Genomic DNA, 24,000 nt, shown 5'->3' with positions numbered 1-24,000 from the left:
TTTGAGGCTTTTTAAGGTGAGAATGTAGTTGTTTAGATTGCAACTGTGCAGTTTATTTATAAGGATAGTGCCTATTTTAAATATTTATAATTTTGGAGATTCAGCGCGTTGGCGGCCATCAGCCTGTCATACTGAGCAGAGCAAAGACGGTTGACGGTCCACCACAAGATGGCGACAGAGATTGCATAATAAGCTTTTAGAGGAGAAAAACTCAGTGTAATTTCTAACTACAGCTGATCAAATCATTATTAAACTGGTACGTGACATTCTAAGTCGATCTCTCTCTTTTGTATGCTGTAGTGCTGTGTTTATATCATGGTATTCTGCTCGTGTTTGCTTTGGGTTAATTATGGTGATCTGATTGCAACAGAGAAATACTGGGAAATCTCTGTAGACTGATGGCATTTCATGCTGTTCAGCCGTATAATCCTTAAATGTGAGAAAAATGGCCTGTTTTGTCATCGATTTACGCTAGAGAATCATTTAAATACTAGCTCTAAAGTGACAGTGATGAAGTTTCTGCTGTTCGGACATCAGCTGCAGCTGTGAATGGATGGCGGAAGAAAGTAGTTCCTCATTCAAAAGGGTTTTTAGACTCTTCTGTGTTCGATTTTTTTTAAATATACACAATTATGCTGTCAAACTGTTGTAAAAATCCAATATCACACGTGTAAGAGTGCGAAGTGGCTGTATATCGTCACTGGTGGGACACTAAGGCACTCAAGCCAATGCACGCTCCACACCAGAGGCAAACAGCCATATCACACTGCTACTCATGTGATATTGCTCATATCTATCTATATATTGAATTATATATGAATTTATATGTGTTTGTAATTGATTATTTCTATTTTATAATTAAATAATTTATTGTTTAATAACATCTCATTCAATCTAAGTCTTTCCAGATAGAGTTATTCAAGTCAACTAGTTAAAATTGTATGCATAGCGTACTGTATATTAGAGAAAACAATATCGCAATGTTGGATTTTTCCAGCCTAACCTATTATTTCTGAAAAAATAAACAATATTAATTACTTATATAGAAAAAAAATATGTATTTACAGTAGAAACAAGAAAAAAAACTCTCTATAAAAACTATATATATAATATATATATATATATATATATATATATATATATATATATATATATATATATATATATATATATATATATATTTGAATAAATGACTGACAGCTATAATCACAATATTGTTATTAAAATTGTTATAATCATTGTTAATAACACTATTATAAATGTAGCCAAAGCTGTCATTGATTTCACTTATTCCCTTTATTCATCAGGGGTCGCAACAGTGGAATGAACCGCCAACTATTCCAGCATATGTTTTACACAGCGGATGCCCTTCCAGCTGCAACCCAGTACTGGGAAACACCTATACACACTCACACACACACACTCATATTAGTTCATCAATTCCCCTATAGCGCATGTGTTTTGATTGTGGGGGAAACCGGAGCACCTGGAGGAAACCGCATGCAAACTCCACACAGAAATGCCAACTGACCCAGCCAGGACTCGAACCAGCTACCTTTTTGCTACGAGGCAACAATGCTAACAACGGAGCCACCGTGCCACCCATGAATTAAAATTCAGACACAATGCAATCGCATGAATTCTATTGGAATAGATCATATTAATATCACTATTATAAATGTAGCTACATCTGTTATTATAACACCATATGGGCTTAGTTTAGCATTTATATAACTTATATACTTAATTTTAAATAATAATAAACAGAGTTATAATTCGTTATGAGCATGAGCTTCATAGAAAGTGTTACCAAAATGAATAATGGGTAATATAAACGTAAATATGATGGAAATCAAACTGAACGTGGTCATGGGAGAGAGTGTGGTGACGTTACAAATGTTTTCTGCACCTTATGCTGTGAGATCTGCTCCTCTAGTTTGGACGTCTGTGTGCCGATAGGCTCCGAGTTTGCGAGTCTCTTTTCGGTCGCCGTCAGCCATTCCGTCAGCGGCTCCAGGGTCTCGTGAAATTGCTGAGCCACCACCGAAATATTCTCCAGCTGCTTGTGTCTGTCAAAAAACATCATTGGTTGGCATGACTAGGGTGATTATACCACAATATATACTAAAACAATCCTTTATTCAGAAAAAAAAATAAATTAATTAATTGATTGCACTTTGCATTGAGCATTCAGTACCAAGGTGAAATAATAATAAACAATACTTGCACAGCATTTATTAATCATAGTTCAGCATTTATTAAAGCATTAATGCAACCCAAGCTCATTCTGGAAACGTAGCCCCGCGGACGTTTCTGGAGACCACGATTTACGTGGCCGGAGGTAAGTTTTTTTAGAGCGAATGCTGCGGAGCGGTGTGCCTCCGAGTGGAGGGCTTTCCCGATGCAACCAGTTTGTTCGCTTAGCTCACAGCGTTGCGTCTGCGGAGCGGAGGCCCCGGAGGAGGAGCCGGCCGCGGGGACGAAGACCGGGATCGAGTCCGAGGAACAGCGGTTCCAGAAATCAGGTAAGACGAAAAACAGAATCCGAAAAATAAGGGCGAGACCGCGGCGGGATCCGAAAATGCGGTCGAAATCGAAGACGAGGGCTTTTGCTTTTTTTTTGTTATGTTTTTTTGGACGGCTTTTGCAAACTGTCGCTCAGGTTTAGGGAAGGAGGAGGAGGAGGAGGAAGAGGAGGGCGGCCGGGTCGGTCGAACGGCGCACGCTCCCGAGAGGCGCCCGAGACGCGAAAAAGCATGCACATCGGCCTCTCGCGGATCCACGAAAATAAAAACCGCTCGAATACGTACCTCCCGGGTCCGCAGAAACGTCTGCGGGGCTACGTTTCCACAATGAGCCCGGGTTGCATTAATAACATCCACATTCATGCTTGGAATTCTTAGTTAATGCACTGTAAGTTAACAAGAACTAACAATTAATGTAATATGTTGATTACTAAAGATAAATAAACACTGTAATAAATGCATTGCTCATTGTTTGTTTATGTTAGTAAATAAATGAACAAATGGACCGTCAGTTACCACATTAACTTATGGATTCATAATGCTGAGTGTAACTAGTTCATCTATAATGTGTGCATGCAATTTATTGAATTGAATTAAATATAGCAACTATGATGATCCCTTGTTAGCAGAGTAGATAAGAAATAGGAACTGATTCGTATTACGAGCTTTGGTGGTTTTCTTTAAGCATTCGGTTGATTGTGTAACTGCGTCACCTATTCTACTAACCCTAATCCCAACCATCCACTAATACTCTACTAATATTATAAGTAAGGGATAAAGTACATCCAGGTGGTTGTGATCGCAGAATAAAGCCTGACAGGTTAATTAGCAGCTGTTGTATGAGACTGAAGGGAAACCTATTTTGAGAAAACTGCCATCTGGATGTACTCTATCCTACTTATTACATGACACAAAAAAATCAGACATAAACATTGTTGTGAGTCATAATAGATTATTATTATTTAATTAAAGGCAAATTTGACAGAAAATGGCTGAATGGATTATACACTAACCTGCACATTATTCAGTCACTGTATGGCGCCATACAGTCATAAACAACAAGACAAGCATATAAAGGTTGACCTATTTACTGACAAACAAAATAATTCAAAGTATTAAAGTATGTTATTAGTTTCTGCGGTTGTTATCTAGTAATAACATACCTTGAAATGTCACAACTGACCAATCAGAATCAAGCATTCCAGTAATAATGAGAGTTAGCTCATGTGGCTCTAACCAGGGCTTAATTTGATCCGGATTTGGCACCTCTGAAATCTGAACCGTCACCTCATTTTACCGATCCCCCTCCTCACCCGCCCTCCTCCGCTGTTCACTTTCACTTCCCCACTCTCCACTTACATGCGTGACACCTCTACATCCTCGGGTTCCTTCTAGAGTTAAAAGGGATAGTTCACCCAAAAATGAACATTCTGCCAACATTTATGCACCCTTCACTTGCTCCAAACCTTTAATATTTTCTTTTTCCTATTAAATACAACGAAGATATTTAGAAGAAAGCTAAAAACCTGTAACCACTGACTTCCATTGTTACTTCTTGCAATGAAAGTCAATGGATACAGGGAACCGGTTTTCAGCTTTCTTCCAAATATCTTTTTTTCTTTGTTTAACATAAGAAACGCATTGAGGTGAAGGGCGAGTACATGCCAGAATTGTCATTTGTGAGTGAACTATCCCTTTACCACATTAACTTGACTTCCCAGCAATGGGCAGCTGATTAGCAGAAGTTAATAGCAGACTGCATGCTAATAGCTTTACCTGTTCTCGGCTTTCTTAAGCAGGGCGTCCCACCTTTGGCCCAGGCATTCGATCTCTCTGCCAATCTTCTCCTTATCAACAGTGTCAGCTAAATCGGTGACCTTCCGTCCCTCCGTCTTAATCAGCTCCACCGTAGCTTTCCGGTCATCCAGCAATCTCTGCAGCAGCTGCACACAGCCAGCAGGACAGATCTCAGCATGTGTGAAGCAAAGGCAAACGCCGCTTTCAGATGTAAAACACTTCGCAAATAGTCATCTTGTGAAACTTATGTTCATGTTGCAGTATGCAGTGTGGGAAATAAGTGTAGCACACATTGTCATGTCTGACTATTTCTAAAGGAGCTGTTGACAAGGAGGTGAAGCAGATTTTGGTGAAAACTCAAACAATACAGACATAAACATAAAACTAAACAATCTGAAAAATGAATTCTGTGAAATAAAAATTAAATGACAAAAGGACAAAGTTACTGAACTTTAATACTTTAATATTATAATAGTTTAATAGTTTACATATAAAAGGCTCTTATTGGTGTTGTCAGCTTAAAGATACGTCTCATGTGGAGATTGAAGCCTGTATTTTTAATTGGATTCGGATCAGGTGATTGGCTGGGCCATTCTACAGCTTGATTTTCTTCTCTGAAAGCATCTGAGAGTTTCCTTGGCTGTGTTTTGGATCATTGTTCTGTAAAATGTCCGCCCTGGTTTTATCTTCAACATCCTGCATGCTGATGTAGATGTTGGACTGAAACAGTAATATTAAAATAATTAAGAGCTGATTTCAGCCGCTGTCTGGGCTTTCATTGCCAAACTACACCTCCCTTTCTTCATGTGTTTAATACTTTTTTCCTTGCGTCATTTTATTTTATTACACAGAACTTCATTTGTAAAACCAACTAGATTTGTTTTCTTGGCAAAAACAGGTTTCTTTGGTTGTTATCAACATCTGAGGAACATTTCAAGTCAACGGCACCTTTAGAAATATGTTTTCTGAGAAAAATGAGACGTGTTCAATTCATATTTCCCCCACTGTACAACACAGAAAAACTAAATATCGTCTCAATGTCAGCGCAGGCCTAGTGTGAGCATGTCTGTCGTCACACCTTCTGTTCTTGTATCTGTGCTTTGACCACTTTGAATTCGGCAGACGGAGGTTTCTGATTGGCCACCAGCTCCTCTGTGTCTGTGAGCCAGCTGAGCAGAGACTCCAGAGCGTCTTGAAAGCGTCCGCAGTGAAGGAGGGCTTCATGAAGCTGTGCTGATCGCTCTGCAACCTGTGGAGATGATAAAACACACTAGTGTTGATGACCTCTTTAACTCATGTCTAATAGCTGATTTCTATTCTCTTTGTCATGATGACAGCACATAATATTAGACTAGATATTCTTCAAGACACTAGTATTCAGCTTAAAGTCACATTTAAAGGCCTAACTAGGGTAATTAGGGTAACGTTAGGGTAATTGGGCAAGTCATTGTATATCAGTGGTTTGATCTGGAGACAATCCAACACTAATACTGCTTAAGGGGGTTAATAATATTGCCCTTAAAATGATTTTAAAAAAATAAAAAAATAATAAATAATATTGACCTTAAATAATAAACAATATTGACTTTAAAATGGTTTATAAAAAAAACTGCTTTTATTCTAGCTGAAATAAAACCAATATGACTTTCTCCCGAAGAAAAAATATTACCAGAAATACTGTGAAAATTTCTTAGCTAGATGAATGGTGTTTTAGTGTATAAAAAGCCTAAGCAGAGACTATAAAGGCTGCATAATTAGCCATTGGCTAGAATGAAGCCTAGATGTGATGTATCTGCTGCTTTAAACTGTACCAATGTTTTACTGCATTGTCCCTATTAAATAAACATAAATAAATAAATAAATAAATAAATAAATAAATAAAAATAAGTAAATAAATAAATAAACAAACAAAAAGTAAAAATAAAATAAGTAAGTAAATAAATAAACAAAAAATAAGTACATAAATAAATAAATTAATTAATTAACAAACAAAAATAATAAATAAATAAATAAATAAATAAATAAAAATAAATAAGTAAATAAATAAATAAAAAGTAAAAATAAAATAAGTAAGTAAATAAATAAACAAAAAATAAGTAAATAAATAAATAAATTAATTAATTAATTAATACACAAAAATGAATAAATAAATAAATAAATAAATAAATAAATAAATAAATAAATAAATAAATAAATAAATAAATAAAATGCAGGTAAAAAATTAAATAAAATAAAAGCATTGTGAAACTGTGGTAAATGCACACGGTCACATTGCAATCTCTTCTAGTTTGATTTTAAAAACACTATTGGTTGGGTTCAGGGAAGGGGGTGTGTGGGTCACTCAAAAGCAAGCTGATATATGCACAAAAAGTCAGCCAGCTTCCCACGGACACATGCAAAAAAGCCATGTAAATGGCACGTATGATGAGCAAATGTGGGCCAGTAACATATTCGAGACTGGCAGAAATAAACACAGCGGCCTCTAGTGGATTTACGGGAAATGACATATATGAAAAAATGTATGCTGAGTCGGAATTGCATACTTCCATACTATATAGTACATTAAAACGATATGCGAGCTGAGCAGTATGTCTGAATTCATCTAATTTAGAAAAACAGAATTAGAGAAGTACCCGGATGACTTACTACTACTTGCGAGATTCTAAAGTGCGTAACTGACGGATGCTACGCTTCCCCATGATGCCACACGAGAGAATTCAAGAATGGGAGTTAAGTGAATGCGGGTAAATCATGTGATAATGACAAATGGTGGATGTAGTGAGTCCCAATTCCATTCATACTCACATTATATGTACTTTTCTTACGGTCAAATGTAGCACCTACTGAGTAGTACGCCATTTCGGACGCAGCCCTAGTCTAGTAATATATTTCAGAATATCAAAAATGTACCCGGCGCCCTCTAGTGGATATGTGAAAACAAAAAAGGCATGCAGACATTGCTTCAGCCACGTATTTCACAATTCCCAAAAATGTAGCCCTGGGCACATATGTCTAATGGGTTGCAAATGACTCAACTTGTTGGTGTTGCAGCTCACACTACTTATCCTACAACAACATGCACTACATTGCCAAAATTAGTGGGACACCCCTCCAAATCCCTTCCATGGCCACAGGTTTATCAAAAGTATTATTGGAACGAAACGGGAGTCAGTTTATTGGAAGGAAAATCGACTGATGATGTTTCTGTTAGAGTAAATAAGCATCAGACACAGCATCTTTTAAGTTGACGTAACCTAGTTCAACACAAACACATGAACACACTCCTAAACCATGTGGAAGGTGATCCCAGAAGAGTGTTATAGCAGCAAATGACGGCTAACTCATGTTAAACAGATTGGCATGTCAATAAAGTGTGTGTCCATATAAAGGTCGATGTCCCACAACGTTTGGCAATATAGTGTATATACTGGGAAAGCTACGTTAATTTGAAAACAAACTATTCTCAGACTACTAAAACAAGTATAGCTAATGTTTTGGCATCACTACTTGTTAGTTACTCACCAGCACTGGCAAACATTATGACTGCGAGCAAAATATTGCAAAGAAATGAGCATCCCAGAGTGCAGAGGATGAAGAAATCAAACAATTCCTATATTATATTGTTAACTCAGGGGCGGGCAAGCAGGGTAAGCAGCCGATTTGACCACAGGAAATTAGGGAGCCCCAACCAATGCCAATAATTGCCTAAATGAATCATATAACTTTTTATAAATGTTCCATCATATGTTGTAAAATCTGTCTATAACCGTTAAGATTGTAACGTTATTACAATTATAATTATAATAAAACCTTGGGCCCCATGAATAGTGGAACAGACCCGTACAGTTCAGTAATACACATGCAAACATCAAAATCTAACCACAAAGAGTTTGTTTGTGAACTTTTGTTTTAATTTGTGAATTTATTGTATTTAATTTTACATTAAGAAGATAAAGGCACCACTTAAAATATATTTAACATGCAGTTGAGGGCAAATCTACAACGAAAAAAAAATCTATAGAGCAAAGGTGCCCAAATTTGGTCCTGGAGGGCCGGTGTTCTGCAGATTTTAGCCTTAACTTGCCTCAAAACACCTGCATGGATGTTTCTAGAATGCCTAGTAAGAGCTCAATTAGCTAGCCCAGGAGTGTCTGATTGCGGTTGGAAGTATACTTTGCAGAACACCGGCCCTCCAGGACCTAGTTTGGGCACCCCTGCTATATATGCTATATATATTTTGAGTTTCAATGCAGTACCTGGACTTGATCACTAACTCCGCCCCTGGTTTAACCTGAAATTTAAATATTCCCTGCTGAAAAATCCAGCTTAAACCAGCCTAGGCTGGTTGGCTGCTTTTAGCTGGTCGACCAGGCTGGTTTTAGAGGGGTTTTGGCCACTTCCAGGCTGGTTTCCAGCCATTTCCAGCCTGTTCTTAGCTGGTCAGGCTGGGAGATGACCAGCTAAAACCAGCTTGACCAGCCTAGCAGCCTGGGAGCCCAGCCAAAGCCAGCTATGTCCAGCTTAAACCAGGCTGATCAAGCTGGTTTTAGCTGGATTTAGCTGGTCATTTTCCAGCCTGACCAGCTAAGACCAGGCTGGAAATGTCTGGAAACCAGCCTGGAAGTGGCCAAAACCCCTCTAAAACCAGCCTGGTCGACCAGCTAAAACCAGCCAACCAGCCTAGGCTGGTTTAAGCTGGATTTTTTAGCAGGGTTGTGTTTATAATTATATAAAGAGATAAAGCTTACCTTTTTGTTGAGCGTGTTCCACCTGCTGTTGACCTCCTCCAGATCGTGATCCAGGTTTTTGGTGCTGGTGCCTTTGGGGGCGTTCTGGATCAGCGCCTGGCCAAGAGTGTTTAACTCCTGCAACTGGCTCTGCAGAGACTCAATCACGTCCTTTTGGAAAACCTGTAAGTGATCAATATAAAGAATGATCAAAACCATTGAAAACTTTCTGCATTCTGGAGATTAGCATCCAAAACATATGCCACTGGTTAGCTATGTTAGCGCTTTCAGCAGGATAACTAATAACACTGGCCGGTGGCCTTATAAGGTTAAGCTCTTTGCCTGAAATAGTGGCAGTCGAACTGCTTGTTGTGAGAAGCTGCTACTCCGTTATCAACAGCTGTGCACGATCACAACATCTGAGTCACTGACCGCCAATCACCAGAAACTCAATTCAGCTGTCTGCTAATCTGATCAAGGCCAACAGCGCTAGCCAGCCTCCACACTAATCAAACTATAGGCTATAGCTAGTGTTTTTCAGCCAATGATTAACCTTCTGGAGAGAGGTTAGCAAGACTATTTTGAATTTTACATCACTGATGTAGTAATGTAATTAAAATACACTGAGCTTAACAGACTTAAGCATTTGTTTAGTTGTTCAAGACTAGAGCGAGATGAAAGACAGTGTAAACGCAAGTGCCATCAGTAGCAGGAGGCTAGCAGAGAAACTACATCAAAAATACTAGGGTAGCATGCATTTCCATACTTTAAGTGAAGTTTATTTATAAACTAATTTCGAGAGGATCACGTGATTATGATTGAACACGGCTGGTTCTGCATTTGCATGCATGATCCACTAATCAGGCCATTCCTATCCCACTATACAGAGCCAGGGTTTTCCACTACAGTCATCTTCGATTTGAAGAATCCCCCCTTCCACCCCTACGTCTTCACCTTTCCCTCCATAGGGTGGCACGGTGGCCCAGTGACTAGCACTGTTGCCTCGTCAGGGGTTCTAGTCCTTTAACAGGCCGGTGGTCGTTTCTGTGCATAGTTTGCATGTTCTTCCCATGCTCGCGTGAGTTTAGCCCGGGTCCTACGGTTTCCCCCCCTACATTCCAAAAACATGCACTACAAGTGAATTGATCAATCTAAATTTTGCACTACAGGAAATCTCTCACAATGCAGCATATCTTTTAATAGCATTCAATTTTTAGTCATCAGCTCTTATCAAGGGGGAGTTGTCGAGATCTACATGAGCTTAAGGCTTCCCTCTCGCCCTGCAAACGAGAGGGAGCCCAGGACTCAAGGACCTTTTGGGCTCAGGGCTGTCTCCCGGGACAGCATGTTAAACTTGCTTATAATCAATCATCAGCTAAGTGTGAACTCTTGAAAGGCATGGTGCGGAAAATGTAATTTAAAATGTAATTTCTTGCACATTTTGAGACCCACTTTATATCGTATATCTATCCAGCAGTGATGATTTTTAAAGAAATCATGAACATGGTGATTTTGGCCCGTTTCCACTGAGTAGTATGGTACAGTATGGTTTGTTATGGCCGTCTCCACAGTCAAACGGTACCAATAAGCGAACCGTACCATACCTCTTTTGGGTACCCTTTGTAAAGGGTTCCAAGCACAACAAAAGGGTACCAAAAGGGGGACATGACGCACAGCTGAACATTATTTACAAAGAAACGTCACCAGCTAGTGGACAAGCAGGACAATGAAAACAAAGGAACCACCATTTTTAAAAACACAGCCGAGACATAACACTGATATAATATACACAGTTAGTCAGAATTATTAGCCCCCCTGAATTATTAGTGCCCCTGTTTATTTTTCCCCCAATTTCTGTTTAACGAAGAGAAGATTGTTTTCAACACATTTCTAATCATAATAGTTTTAATAACTCATCTCTAATAACTGATTTATTTTATCTTTGTCATGACGACAGTAAATAATATTTGACTAGATATTCTTCAAGACACTTCTATACAGCTTAAAGTGACATTTAAAGGCTTAACTAGGGTAATTAGGTTAACTAGACATGTTTGGCTAATTAGGCAAGTTATTGTATAACGATGGTTTGTTCTGTAGACTATCGAAAAAAATATAGCTTAAAGGGGCTAATAATTTTGTCCTTAAAATGGTTCATAAAAAATTCAAAACTGCTTTTATTCTAGCCGAAATAAAACAAATAAGACTTTCTCCAGAAGAAAAAAATATTATCAGACATACTGTGAAAATTTCCTTGCTCTGTTAAACATAATTTGGGAAAAGAAGAAAAAAAAAAATTATATATATATATATATTCTAAGGGGGGGCTAATAATTCTGACTTCAACTGTGCATATAATGACAAGCCATGGTCGACCCGAGCTCAAACAAACCCTGTCATCATCTTGATAAACAGCATCAAAGCCAAGAAGAACAAAATCTGCACTGTAAATGCGAATAGTATTCCTTACTATCAAAATTCTAGTGTGTTTACTTAATTTTAAGCTAATTGTTGAGTTTACTAGAAATGCATTAGTGTTGCTGACATAGTAAGGTATAAAGTTCCCATAACTAATGTAATTTGAGTAAAATTGCTTATAAGGGCTAAGCCATGCTGTTACGCATGCGTACTGGGTGGTGATTTCCCATCCCCCATCCCGAGTCACAACCAACCGCCACCCAGCACCGCCATTGAAGGACAGGATTTCATATTGAGAAGATGTACTGCTGTAAATCAAGGTAAACTTTTCGTTTTAATTACTACTTTGATTTTATTTGTATAGTATCAGTAATCTGTTTATTTCCTGCACTTTGTGAAATTGTTTGCTGTTTTGTGAACTAATTAATAGCCCATGATGTTGTGACTAAACGTTTTGACCACTGCACGTTATTTGCAATACTGTCTACTTTACTAGATAAGCTATTTTTAGCTGCTTAGTCCTTTTTAATAACTATTAATAATTTGTAAAGTTAGTAGTACTTTGTAAAGTGGGCGTTATGCTCTAAAAGAGCGGGCCGCGCCATTTTAAATGATGCACTGAAAGAGCAAGAGCGCGTGCAATGATCCGTTCGAATAGATGTAAAGTTAACACATAGCTGTAGGTCTACATTTTTAAAAAAGAAAACGAAACCTATTTATCCGCATTACAAATACAGTAACGTTAGTTATCGCTGAACTTTAGTGGCGCTTGTTGTGACGAAAATATGCGTGTTTTTTTTTTAAAGATTTACTTTTATGAGATCACCTGCAGGAAGCGAGCGGCTCATGACCAGACCAGTCGTTTTTTTCTCCATGATCGCCGGGGCAGCAGCAGTTTTAACCCGCCGAGGCTTTTAGAACATTATAAAGCAGTTTCAGCTCAAAATGGACCCGTGAGTGTCGTAGGTAATTTAGGATTTCGATGCGATTACGATTCGTGTCATTGTATGAGGCAGATACATATTTACACATGATGCTAAAGTGTGCTTATGCTAACAATCCCTATGAAACTTAAAGTTAAACTTATGAAAATGCGAGAGATATTTAATTAACTCATTTATTTGTTTTATATGCTATTTGTCTTTTCTTTATGCCGTTTTGAAGGTTTATTCCAGTGTTGCCGTTACGTTATTGAGTGTTTTGTATTGCTGTAATGACAAATAAATCTGACCAGATGCGACTGAATATGTGTGATGGATAACGTTAATGATGAAGTGGTATAACTCGTACAACCAAGCACAGAAACATCCCTTTGTTTGCTCAATATCACACAAAGGCATCAACAAGCCTTTGTTATAAGCAAACTTTCTGTAAAGAAACAGGCTTTGCCAAACCTGTTAGTTTGCATTTTTAAAGAAGGTTTCACTAATTTTTTACAATTTAGGGCAAATAAATTTAAACAATTACAAGGTTGTTTAAAATGTAGCACACCATTAGAGTATTGTGAGTGGCATATTTGGTTTGTAATATCATTATACCCTTTATTTATTTTTTATTTCAGACTACCAGTTTGTGAGCTGATATGCAGTGGAAATGTAAGTTTTGCACTTACACATCAAAGAAAACTTTTTGAACAATACCGCACAAGCCATAGAACATATTCATGAATTGTTCTATTAACGTTACCTTGTCTCCATACTGAGTGTCAGGGTAATTTTAAATCGTTTAATGCATTAAAAGTACATTTAACAAAATTCTCAGCAAACAACTGCATGATCAAGAATAGTCCGAATATTTTGTCCATTTGAATAATCATCTGAGGACTAGTTAGAAATAGGGTTGTTGTGTTGTGATACCATTAATTTATGTTACAATACTATATATTGTATATAGTTGTATATATTCATATAGGCTATATGAAGTGGTCAAAAATTGTTTCCTGTTGCTATTTTGGGTTTTTCATCTATCATACTTTTTTCACACTTATTATCGGATAAGAATCCAAAGTAATTCAAAATTTCACTTTATGAGTCATTCTTTTTGATAGATTGTCACGGTTGTTGTAGCTATTATATCATATTGACAGGAACAGAAATAAACGAATTCCGATTCAAAATGAACCATCACAAAATATGCAATAGGCTACTATAAAAGGCGCAAATTCTACAGTTTTACAACCTTAGAAGGCTCCATAGACTATTAAAATACAATGATTTATTGTTGCTGAATCGTGTAAGTATTTTAGTGACTTCACATGCAGCATTATGTATTGTAGGCAGACTGTTAATGACAATACTACCGTTTACAAACTACAGTGGCACCGCCAGTATCTTGGAGCCATAGTATCACGATACTACCATAGTACCGGTAAACCGTGCAACCCTAGTCAGAAAGTTCAGTGTCCTTTTAAAGACATCAATTGAGACTAATATTTATTCCACTTTTAATGCGCATAAAAGTAAGGCACACCAGCAACAATGCCATGATTATAACTAATGGGGGTTGTGTTTATTACTATTTGGTGACAAGTATAGCTCATGCTTTTGATGACAGGCGCCGGGAGTATTTGGCAGCTTTTATTATTCAAGAACATTTAACTATGTCATGTTAAAGTGTAACATCTGTTGCTAAATGGCATTGCATTGTATCATTGCATGTGTTTCTGATTTCTGTTTTTTTGTTTTAGAATTTCGCTTAGCCATGTCAATAACACTTTACGTATTTGTGCACAACAGTGACATCCAGAATGAAGTCATAGAGGAAACACCAGCTGATGCAAGTGCTGCAGAAGGTTTGTTTTCTTTTCAAAACTTTGTGTGATTTTGTGAATTTGTGTTTTTGAATGTTATTAATGACTAATAATGTTTTGATTGGATCTTTGCAGAATTCAATCGAATATCAGGAAGAAATGTGAGATCCAAGTTCTACGCTGCATTGGACACACACTGCTCGTTTGATTGAAATAAAAAAAAAAAAACAGGAGAAAATTGCAGAAGAAAACTAGAAGAAATTTTCAACATGTTAATTCAAAGGTATTTTTGTGACATCATCTTTAAATCATAATTTGCATTTGATTGCAATAAATTGCATTTGATGTTTTCATTGGGCTATAATGCATGTCTACCTGTCTTTACTTTTTCAAGGTCATCTGGAAGCAGTTCTCCGGGGTCTTTCAGTCCTTTAGAGGGATGAGTCTAAAGAAATTTTCAGGATGTGTTTTGTAAGTAGTATTATTGTTTCTGCTTTCTTAGACTGGAAATGAAGCAATCATTCCAGTTTACTTCACTTATTAATAAAATTTTTCAATTTTATAAAAATAAAACAAATGCATTTACTGTAAGTATTTGAAAGTAAGAGGGATGTTATATTATGGCCTTTGGAGCAAGAGCATTGCTATGTTGCAAATACAGCAGCTTGTGCCGTCACAGGGTCAGTTAGCTTCATAGGCCAGTGAAGTAATGAATGCATTTCTTTAATTTTTAAACACACTTGTTTTGAAAAGGAGGAAGATTAGCTTGAAAAAAAAAATCTTAATAAGTGTAATACCTATGTAATATGTTGAGAGAAATATAATTTCAGTTGAAAGAACCTGCTGGATTAAGATGTAAAAAGATAGTGTTAAAAGCCACAAAGTCAAAGATGCTCCGTATTATAACCAACCCTGTGAAGTCACCTGCTGTGGGATTGTAGATGGCTTCACCCTTGTTCTAAAAGCCATACTAAAACATCAATTTTCTTATTAAAAAATAGTTATTAATACATTTTTAAAAAGTGTGCTAAATAATGCAAACTTGACTCACTGCTTTAACCTAGCAAAACCAAATGCATTCATGAATCGGTTCCCAATTTATTAAGTTTTCCCTACAAAATATTTATATTGATTATGTAGCACCAATTGGTCTCTCACACATTTGCATTTAATTTCTTGAAAATGTTTTAAAAGTACTTTTACTGCAGTTTGTTTTATTACATTACAGTGTTTCTTTAATTAAAAAAATGTATTGTTCCTTTAGAATAGTATCATGTTCAAGATACTGGAATTTAGTACCAATCTCTGCTGCAATTTTAAGCAGCAAATTTCCTGCTAACATTTTAAGCACTTTTGAGCACATTTTTAAACAGCACTGTTTTGCCATTCTGTTCACATGCTTAACAGAAATGACACTCAACAATGCTCAAATGTTAGCAGGAAATGGATGTTTTTAAAATTACTATATGGATTGGTAATAAATTCCACTATTATGACAAGCCTAGTAGAAGCAGTACAGGCAAATCCATCGTTTTGGTCTACATTGAAGAAGGAGCACCATAGCAAGGCCTTCTTATAAGAAGCATTTGAATGTAAAATGTACTATAAACACAAATAGTCATGCTAATAAGCAACTAGTTATTAGGGTAATTGGTTCCTACTAAAGTGTTACTAAATTAAGCACAAGGAATTGTATTTTTTTCACCTCTGCTTTTGGTCTCCTGGCCACTACAGGCTTTATTAGTGCCATTTAGAATATCAAACTTTACTTATTTTTCTTTCTCTATTCATAGGATGTAATTGTAGAGTCGGACTTCAGTGCAGAAGATGTTGGCCTGCTGACTGTCGTGTGTGAAGATGTCTAAAGAACCTCATTATGGATGCAATGTGGGCCTTTATACTGGAAGGAAAAGTGGTTATGGACTTTGCCACATGCAGTATGTCTCTTTTTTTGCTTTGATTTACACACTGAATTCGGACTACCCAAAGACTTTGAGCAATGCATTTGAATTTGTTCAACGTGTGTTGCTTTTGCTGGGAGGGAAGCGTAATGTGTTTTATTCGGCGAGTGCCTATATACTGCTGTGCTTTATGTTTAAAGGTTCAGGTATAATGGCATGTTTAATTACAAAGTGTTGCTTATTAACATGTTGCTGTTTGCAGTGTTACATTTAGGACTGCAGCATTTTGGTGTTTAAAACACTTTTTTTTTTTTTTTACCAAAAAAGTGTATTGTGATTTATAGGGTTGTCAAAAGTATTGAGTTTGGTACCAATCGGTACTGAAATAAATAAAAAAAAAGTCCATCCATTTCCCACTAACATTGCAAGAACTGATTGGCCATTGTGTTCACATGCTCAGTAGATATGACTGATTGGCTTTGAAGGTCATTATTTTTACCACTCTTCACCACTGTTCACCAGGTGCAAAGATACAAAGTAACTGGATAACTTCAAAGCACTGTCGATCAGTCGATTCATCACCAGATAGCTTATATGTTAGCTTCTAAACAAATCAGCTATCGACATGGCTTTGAAACACTTCAGTGTCTGTGTAACTTTGTTTGGACTCAGTGAAAAATGGTAAACCTATGACAGTCACAGCCAATCACAGTCATTTCTGTTGAGCATGTGAACACAGTGGCCAATCAATGGTGTTTAAGAACGAGCTCAGTAGCACTCAAATTCTGGTGGAAAATGGATATTTTTAATATTTCAGTATTGATTGATACCAAACTCAATACTTTTGACCACACTAATGTGATATTTTCTGTAGGAAAATCTAAACTACACAGTCTAACAAATTAGCTTCAAAGCTTAATATCTGTTCCTCTGTGAGTGTCTATATGCTGCCATGTTTAAGGTGCTGGTGCAATGGCATGTTTAATTACACTAATTCAAGTATCTTTTTTCCAAGTGTCAAGTATTTAAAGTTTTTTTTGATAGATTTTCAAACCTTTTCGAAAACTTGTGTGTTAGGGTTGAACATGTTTATTATATTTTTTGTCTGTATTGCTGTTTACAGTATATTACAGCACTTTACAACAGGTTTTTACAAAACTGTATTGTGTACAAGTGTATTGTGATACTAAAATATCACAAGTGTATTGTGAAATTCTGCTAATTTTGTCAAATAAAATGTTTACATTTAAGACCTGTATAATGTCATTACTTGTAGGTTGAACTACATATTTTATGTTCAGTTTAATTGAAGAAAATGTGGAAACCGATTGCACGTAGTTTCTTTAGTTGACATTACTTAAAATGGTGGATTAAAACAATGTTGAGACTACTAGCATTCAAGATGTTAACTGAACATGGTAGAACAGTATTAGTTAAATAGAGTTATTAAAGTAATCTTACTATAAAACCCTAAGTAAGATTACTAAATAATGACAAGTATGTTAACTAGAATTTTCTATTAAACTTACTTAATTTTTAACAGTTAGTTTACTTTATAAGTTTTAGTTTTCTTACTTCAAGGCAATAATTAAACTTAACTTAAGATTTCCTTGTAAGTTTATATTGCAAAAATAAGGCAATCGGTTTCCAAACTTTTTTTAAGTAAACTGAACATGTTAGAATTTACAGTGTGCCGTGTCCTGTTGTTGTTTTACGAGCCCGTCTAAAAGCGCAAGTGGTTTCGCTTTCTCCAGAGCTCGCCGCGCGTCTATATTTGAAATAACGAACTTCTTAAGCTGATGATAATAACGTGCGCATGATAATTGAAGTGCTTCTGACATCCGATCCTTTCAGAAACGGACAAGAGTGAAGTGCGAAAAAACGAAGAAGAAGCCAAAAAAACAAAGGAGTAAATGATTCTTTCAGCAACCTAAAAGATGAACAAACTGCCATGTTTAACTATTAACATCACCTTTTGGACTATTATGAACTTGTAATGACGTAAATACTTTCTTTATTTTGCATTTATTTATTATTTTATCTACCATTGGTACCCTTTTGGCAGTGGAAATGCAAGCCTGATAAAGGTGACCCATACCGACCCGTGCCGTACCGTACTGTAACACTCAATGTAAACAGGCCATTTGTAACGCCGCGACAGTTCACCGGAAGCATTTGTATGTGTGCATATTCCCCATTGCCAGCTATTTCCGAGTACCTGCGAAGATGGCAAAACCACAAGCTCCATCTGTGAACATTCAGCTATGGATGTTAACAGACTCTCAATGTCTTCATCAAGTAATCCATTAGCGAAGCCCGCTTCCCTCTCGACCAACAACAAGAAGTCCTCCAAATCGGCCATTTTGGAGTCGGTAGCTCTCTGCTCGTATTCGTAGCACTTTTCATCCTTGGTGACATGATTCTTCTTATGCTGGCGATGTTGAAGAGTCTTTGGTTCGGTGACTAAAACACTGAGCAGCTCATAATCGTCCTGCGAACAAGTGTCCTCGACAAGCTCAGCGGTGGGTAATTCCTCATATCCGGACAAGGTTGTGAAGTTCTGCGCTCCACTACTTCCATTAACATCAATGCTGTTTGACGCAGAGCGCACACTGAGATCAGAGTTGTGTGCGTTGTTACGTGCAGACCTTTCTGGAAACTGCTCCTTACAGGAGCTAAGGGAACCCAAAGTCCTCAAGTCCCCAGAAACATGCACGCCTTCAGCAGAAGAAAGGCTTCTTGTGCTGGGTGCGCTTCGTTTGTGGATTCGTGGGTTTCGTAGTTCTCTGTCTACAGTGGGACTACACAGTCCTGAATCTCCCTCAGAGGTAAGAGAGTTTGTCATGCTACGTCCTCGTCCTACTCGATTCAACCCACGTTGGTTAGTTTCATCGTTGCACAGCGTTTCGCTGCAACTACTGTATTCGCTGAGGTTTGTTGGAGCGAACGTCCGCCATGATCGGCGATGCTGAGGCGCTTCTAATTTCTCACCCACAACTCGTGGCTTACATAGCATGGTGTCTGCACCGCGGATAATATCTCCATTAAGCTTTAAGCCGTCAAACACCACCCGCTCATCTAATCGCACTGCGTCCCTGCTGCGGAGCTCGAAGACACTATTGGAGGTCAAGACGCCGTTCCCACAGAGAGCACTTATGTCTAGGGTTCGATGGCTGTAGGGTAAAGTCCCCACAAAGTGCCTTGATGCCAAGCTACCCTTGGAGCCTGAGTCGATCTGCTCATTGAGACGTACAGTATCATATATGGACCTCTGGGGGACGTAGCAATCGTCAATATTGAGGTCTTCCTCTTCCCCTTTGCCCACACAAGAAGGGTTCTGTCTCAAACAATCTGGTCTGCTCAGAGGTTTGCCCATTGTGCCACGAAATTACAAACGATGTATAACAATGAGGTAAACGTCAATGAGGTTTTCAGTGCAACAAGCCCGAACGGACATGGAAAACACATCAAAGAAACTTTGAAGGGATACAAAGGGTGTATTTACTTTTGTACGTCGCTAGACATGGGTGAAAAACTAAATACAGCAGTAGTAAAATACCTCTGTTAGTTTAAGGTACTATTCTCGCCATTGATAAACCATTAACTATGACAATTTGCTGCTTATTAATCGCTTTTAAAGTTGTCGTTGGGTTTAGGTGTTTAGGATTAGGGATCTAGAATAAGATCATGCAGAACATGTGCTTTATAACTACTAATAAACAGCCAATATCTTAATAAACCGCATGTAATAAGCCACTAGTTAACAATCGGTACCTATCCAGATGAACAAGCTTATGACTATATAATAACGTCGAACATTAAATATACAGTATATATATAAAAATAAACTTTAGCCTATTCTCTAACACACGCATCACTTCTTCCTCTTAAACATCCTTTTCCAAGATGACAATCCTGCCGGTTTCCACTTATCCCGATTGTGGCAACTTGTCATTGTTGCTCGTATCCTCAGCTCTTCATAACTCCATCACAGACATCCCACAAAGAAACAGATTCAGAATTTCCCATGGGGTCATCCACACAGAGAAATCCTGTATGCGTAATGGTGGCATATCCAAATACAAATCCTCAAATCTGGGAAAACAAAGCCATAAGCTCTGCAGGAGAAACAAAAAGCGGCTCCTTTCTCTCTTGTGGTCCGACCGGCAATGACAGAGACACCCTCCTGGCACAGAGCTCAAGGCCCCGCCCCCCCCCCCTCACATTATTCAGCCAACATCTGCCGTGGCGGACGGCTCATGCTGATTGGTGGACGCTTGACCCTCTTTAATTCTCCCCTTCTGTCTCCCTGTCCCGTTTGACTTAACTTCTTAGTGTTCCCCTGCTCTGACAGCAGCTCTCCTCCTCTTGTCAGGGGAGGGCAGAGAGAGAGAGAGAGAGAGAAACAAAGCTACAAAAGCGGCCGGCACCCTCTCGGATGACATCACACAGGGCAGAAATAGATATGTGCTGAGTCCCAATCCACATACTTATACTACGTCCTTAAAGTATGCACTTTATTGGTGAATAAATAGCACATACTTTTGAGTGTGTAACAGTGGAAAATGCAAGCTTTGGGATGAACTACTATATTGCTTAGTTACAAGCCTGTTTCGTTTTATAATCAACAGGTTTACTCACTAATTTTAGGTAAAGTCAACTAATTTTTTATAACGCTCTAATAACTTATTTTAATTAAAGTCAACTAATCGGTTTAAAATCAACAAGTTTACTCAATTATTTTAAGTAAAGTCAACTAATCGCTTGAAAATCAAGAGGTTTACTCACTTATTTTAATTAAAGTCAACTAATCACTTTAAAATCAAGAGGTTTACTCACTTATTTTGAGTAAAGTCAACTAATCGCTTTAAAATCAAGATGTACACTAACTTATTTTAATTAAAGTCAACTAATTGCTTTAAAATCAACAGGTTTACTCACTTATTTTAATTAAAGTCAACTAATTGCTTTAAAATCAAGATGTACACTAACTTATTTTAATTAAAGTCAACTAATTGCTTTAAAATCAACAGGTTTACTCACTTATTTTAATTAAAGTCAACTAATTGCTTTAAAATCAAGATGTACACTAACTTATTTTAATTAAAGTCAACTAATTGCTTTAAAATCAAGATGTACACTAACTTATTTTAATTAAAGTCAACTAATTGCTTTAAAATCAACAAGTTTACTCACTTATTTTAAGTCAACTAATCGCTTTAAAATCAAGAGGTTTACTCACTTATTTTAATTAAAGTCAACTAATCACTTTAAAATCAACAGGTTTACTCACTTATTTTAAGTAAAATCAACTAATCGCTTTTAAATAAAGAGGTTTACGCACTTATTTTAAGTAAAGTCAACTAATCGCTTTAAAAGCAACAGGTTTACTCACTTATTTTAGGTAAAGTCAATTAATCGCTTTAAAATCAAGATGTACAATAACTTATTTTAATTAAAGTCAACTAATCGCTTTAAAAGCAACAGATTTACTCAGTTTATTAAAGTCAAATAATCACTTTAAAAGCACCATGTTTACTCACTTTTTTAGGTAAAGCCAAAAAAATTGTCCTTAAAGTATGCAATTTATTGGTGAAGAAATAGTAGAATGCAAGCTTTGGGATGAACTACTATATTGCTTGAATTACTATATTGCTACTATATTTACAAGCCCTGTCAATCTCGACTTGGTCTTGTAGGTCCGCCATGTTTGTAGTTCGTTTACACTTCAAGTTTGTAGTTCTAATCGAATTCACATCTAACGCCTAATGTATTAGAGGGAATATTAGTGGTTTGAGTACGGATGGTTCGACACTACGGGAAATAGTAGAGCATCCGGAAACCTTTGGCATGCTCTTTTCAACATACTACAGTCTGGGACACACTATTCTAATTTCTCATAATATTTAGGATGGATAGTATGCAAATTGTGACGTAGCATTGCTCTCTTGCCCTCTTGATCCCTTGTTTCTCGTCCTCCCCGCCTGGTGTTTTGGAGCCTGTAGTGTCTCATAATTAGACTGGAATGCTGAGGGAGGAACTGTAATGAAACACCGTAACCTCTGCCAACGGCATGACAGGTCTTTATTCATGGCAAGTGGATGGAGGTGGGAGATGCAGTGGATTAAAGGGTAGACTGAATCAAGAATGCACTTTTGTTTCTGGTACTTGTCAACTTTAAGACAGCAAGATTTGTTCTGCTTGCCTGGGAATACACTTCATAGTAAACTCAATAAATAAAATCTATAGGGATCAGGCATGTTCTGCATTGGCACCTAAATTGTGGGCCCTCTGATATTTGGACATTTGGAGTGTTTTTAAATAATCACCTAAGACTTATGTGATTTTTTAAAAATGGGATTTCAGATATTTGGTTTTTATTATCATTGATTTGTTTTTGTCTAGTTTTTTATGCGTATGCATGCTTTTTTATAATAATAATTATTATTTTAAGGGTTTTTTCAACTTTTTATTGCACTCTCAGAAAAAAATGGTACAATGTTGTACCAAAGAAGGTGCAAACCCTTGTCAATGGGGCAGTATCTTTTAATGGGACAGAATTGTACCTTAAGACAAAGAAACAAAGTTGTACTATTGCAGTTTGTGCCTTTAGGGACATGATTTATACCATGGGAAACTAAACATTTACTTAAAGTAAATGTACTTTTGGTTTTTTTAAATCTGCTGATACAATATTGTATGTTCATCAAAGGGACAAATCTGATCCATGAAGGTAACACTACAGTGACAAGACAATTTGTACCTTAACAGTGTCAAATGTATTCCTTCAAGAACTATTTAAAGGCATTTTGCTTTATCCAAAATGCATCAATTTATTTTTAGTAAATATAAAAAACATTAAATACATTATTAAACAATGTTTAAAAAAAAGTTTCTTTGTGTGTAAATGCACCTTTTTCTATTTACAATAAAGAATAAAAATACTTTAACATCACTCAAAAGATCTATTTTTCGCTAAACATTTCACAACACTTTTCACACAAATGTTACAGAAACACTTTCTCCCATCTACAATATGAAACATTTGTTTTATCCAGTTTTCTCACAATACCTTAATAATCACTAAAAAGCTCATTTAATTTACTTAATATTAAAATAATAATAAATAATAAAATTATTGTAGAGAGATGTGCACAATGTTTGATTAGTTTCACAATACTAAAACGTCTGCATGAACACTTTACATATGCAGGACTTTTGCCAGCTCACGTGTGTAGTGGAAAGCGAACACCAAAAGATGCGGATATCAATAATAAAAACTGTATTTATCAGAAAATGCTCACCAAATGTTCATTAAAAATGCCTTAAATGTTTAATTTACAACAGCTATAGTTGTGCTTTACCAGTTGTTTTGTATTATAGAATTTAATAATGAATGTTTATGAGTTTCTTTAAGCATGCTTTTAAATGATGATTCATGTTTTAATATGGAAATTATTCAGAAATCCCTTTGCCTTTCCAGTCATATTTATTTCCATAGATATTGTAATAAAAAATAAGTTTAACAATTTTGTACCTTTTTTGTGAGAACTTTAGAAGTTAATTAAGCTTAAGTAGAGTTAGTTTATGATTTGCTAATACTGTGAATTGTGACTTAAAATAAAGTGTTACCTAAACCACTGTTGTCCAATGACTAGCCTAATTAATCAAACTTGCCTTGTTAACCTAACTAATATTAATGTTAACATATGAGAAACACTTTTAAACCAAAGTATTTTCAAGGTTTGCTGTAGCCGCGTTGTATTTGAAAAGACCAGTCGGGTCCAGTAAAGTGTAAATATTTCTCCAACTAAATATGTGGAGAGTTGTGAAAAGTCGTGGCATTCGCAAAAAGAGGAAACTGTGAAGCTGGCAGAGGTGAA

The 24,000-nt window shown here is 36.7% G+C and overlaps 1 protein-coding gene and 2 long non-coding RNA genes across 33 annotated transcripts in view; 2 read left to right on the top strand and 1 right to left on the bottom strand.

Annotated features, from left to right (window-relative positions):
• dst (dystonin) overlaps positions 1–24,000 on the bottom strand; it is a 291,289-nt gene that overhangs the window by 86,904 nt on the left and 180,385 nt on the right. For all 31 annotated transcript variants that reach the window (XM_087278762.1, XM_087278728.1, XM_087278746.1 and 28 more), the window contains 4 exons: positions 9,071–9,232; positions 5,401–5,571; positions 4,302–4,468; positions 1,910–2,069 (listed from right to left, as the gene is read on the bottom strand). In XM_087278762.1, the coding sequence (XP_087134888.1) occupies positions 1,910–2,069; positions 4,302–4,468; positions 5,401–5,571; positions 9,071–9,232 (660 nt within the window). The remainder of the gene's footprint in view (positions 1–1,909; positions 2,070–4,301; positions 4,469–5,400; positions 5,572–9,070; positions 9,233–24,000) is intronic.
• On the top strand, positions 11,739–14,499 carry LOC137487351 (uncharacterized). Its single transcript, XR_015505665.1, has 4 exons — positions 11,739–11,787; positions 13,029–13,062; positions 14,203–14,258; positions 14,352–14,499. It is a non-coding gene; the product is annotated as an uncharacterized LOC137487351 (long non-coding RNA).
• On the top strand, positions 14,608–17,367 carry LOC147840961 (uncharacterized). Its single transcript, XR_015505659.1, has 2 exons — positions 14,608–14,687; positions 16,010–17,367. It is a non-coding gene; the product is annotated as an uncharacterized LOC147840961 (long non-coding RNA).

This window comes from Danio rerio, chromosome 13, assembly GCF_052040795.2.
Source record: "Danio rerio strain M-AB ecotype USA chromosome 13, GRCz13ab, whole genome shotgun sequence".
NCBI classification, from domain to species: domain Eukaryota; kingdom Metazoa; phylum Chordata; class Actinopteri; order Cypriniformes; family Danionidae; genus Danio; species Danio rerio.
Note: the sequence above shows the minus strand (reverse complement) of the source record. Positions and strands in the feature narration are given on the sequence as shown.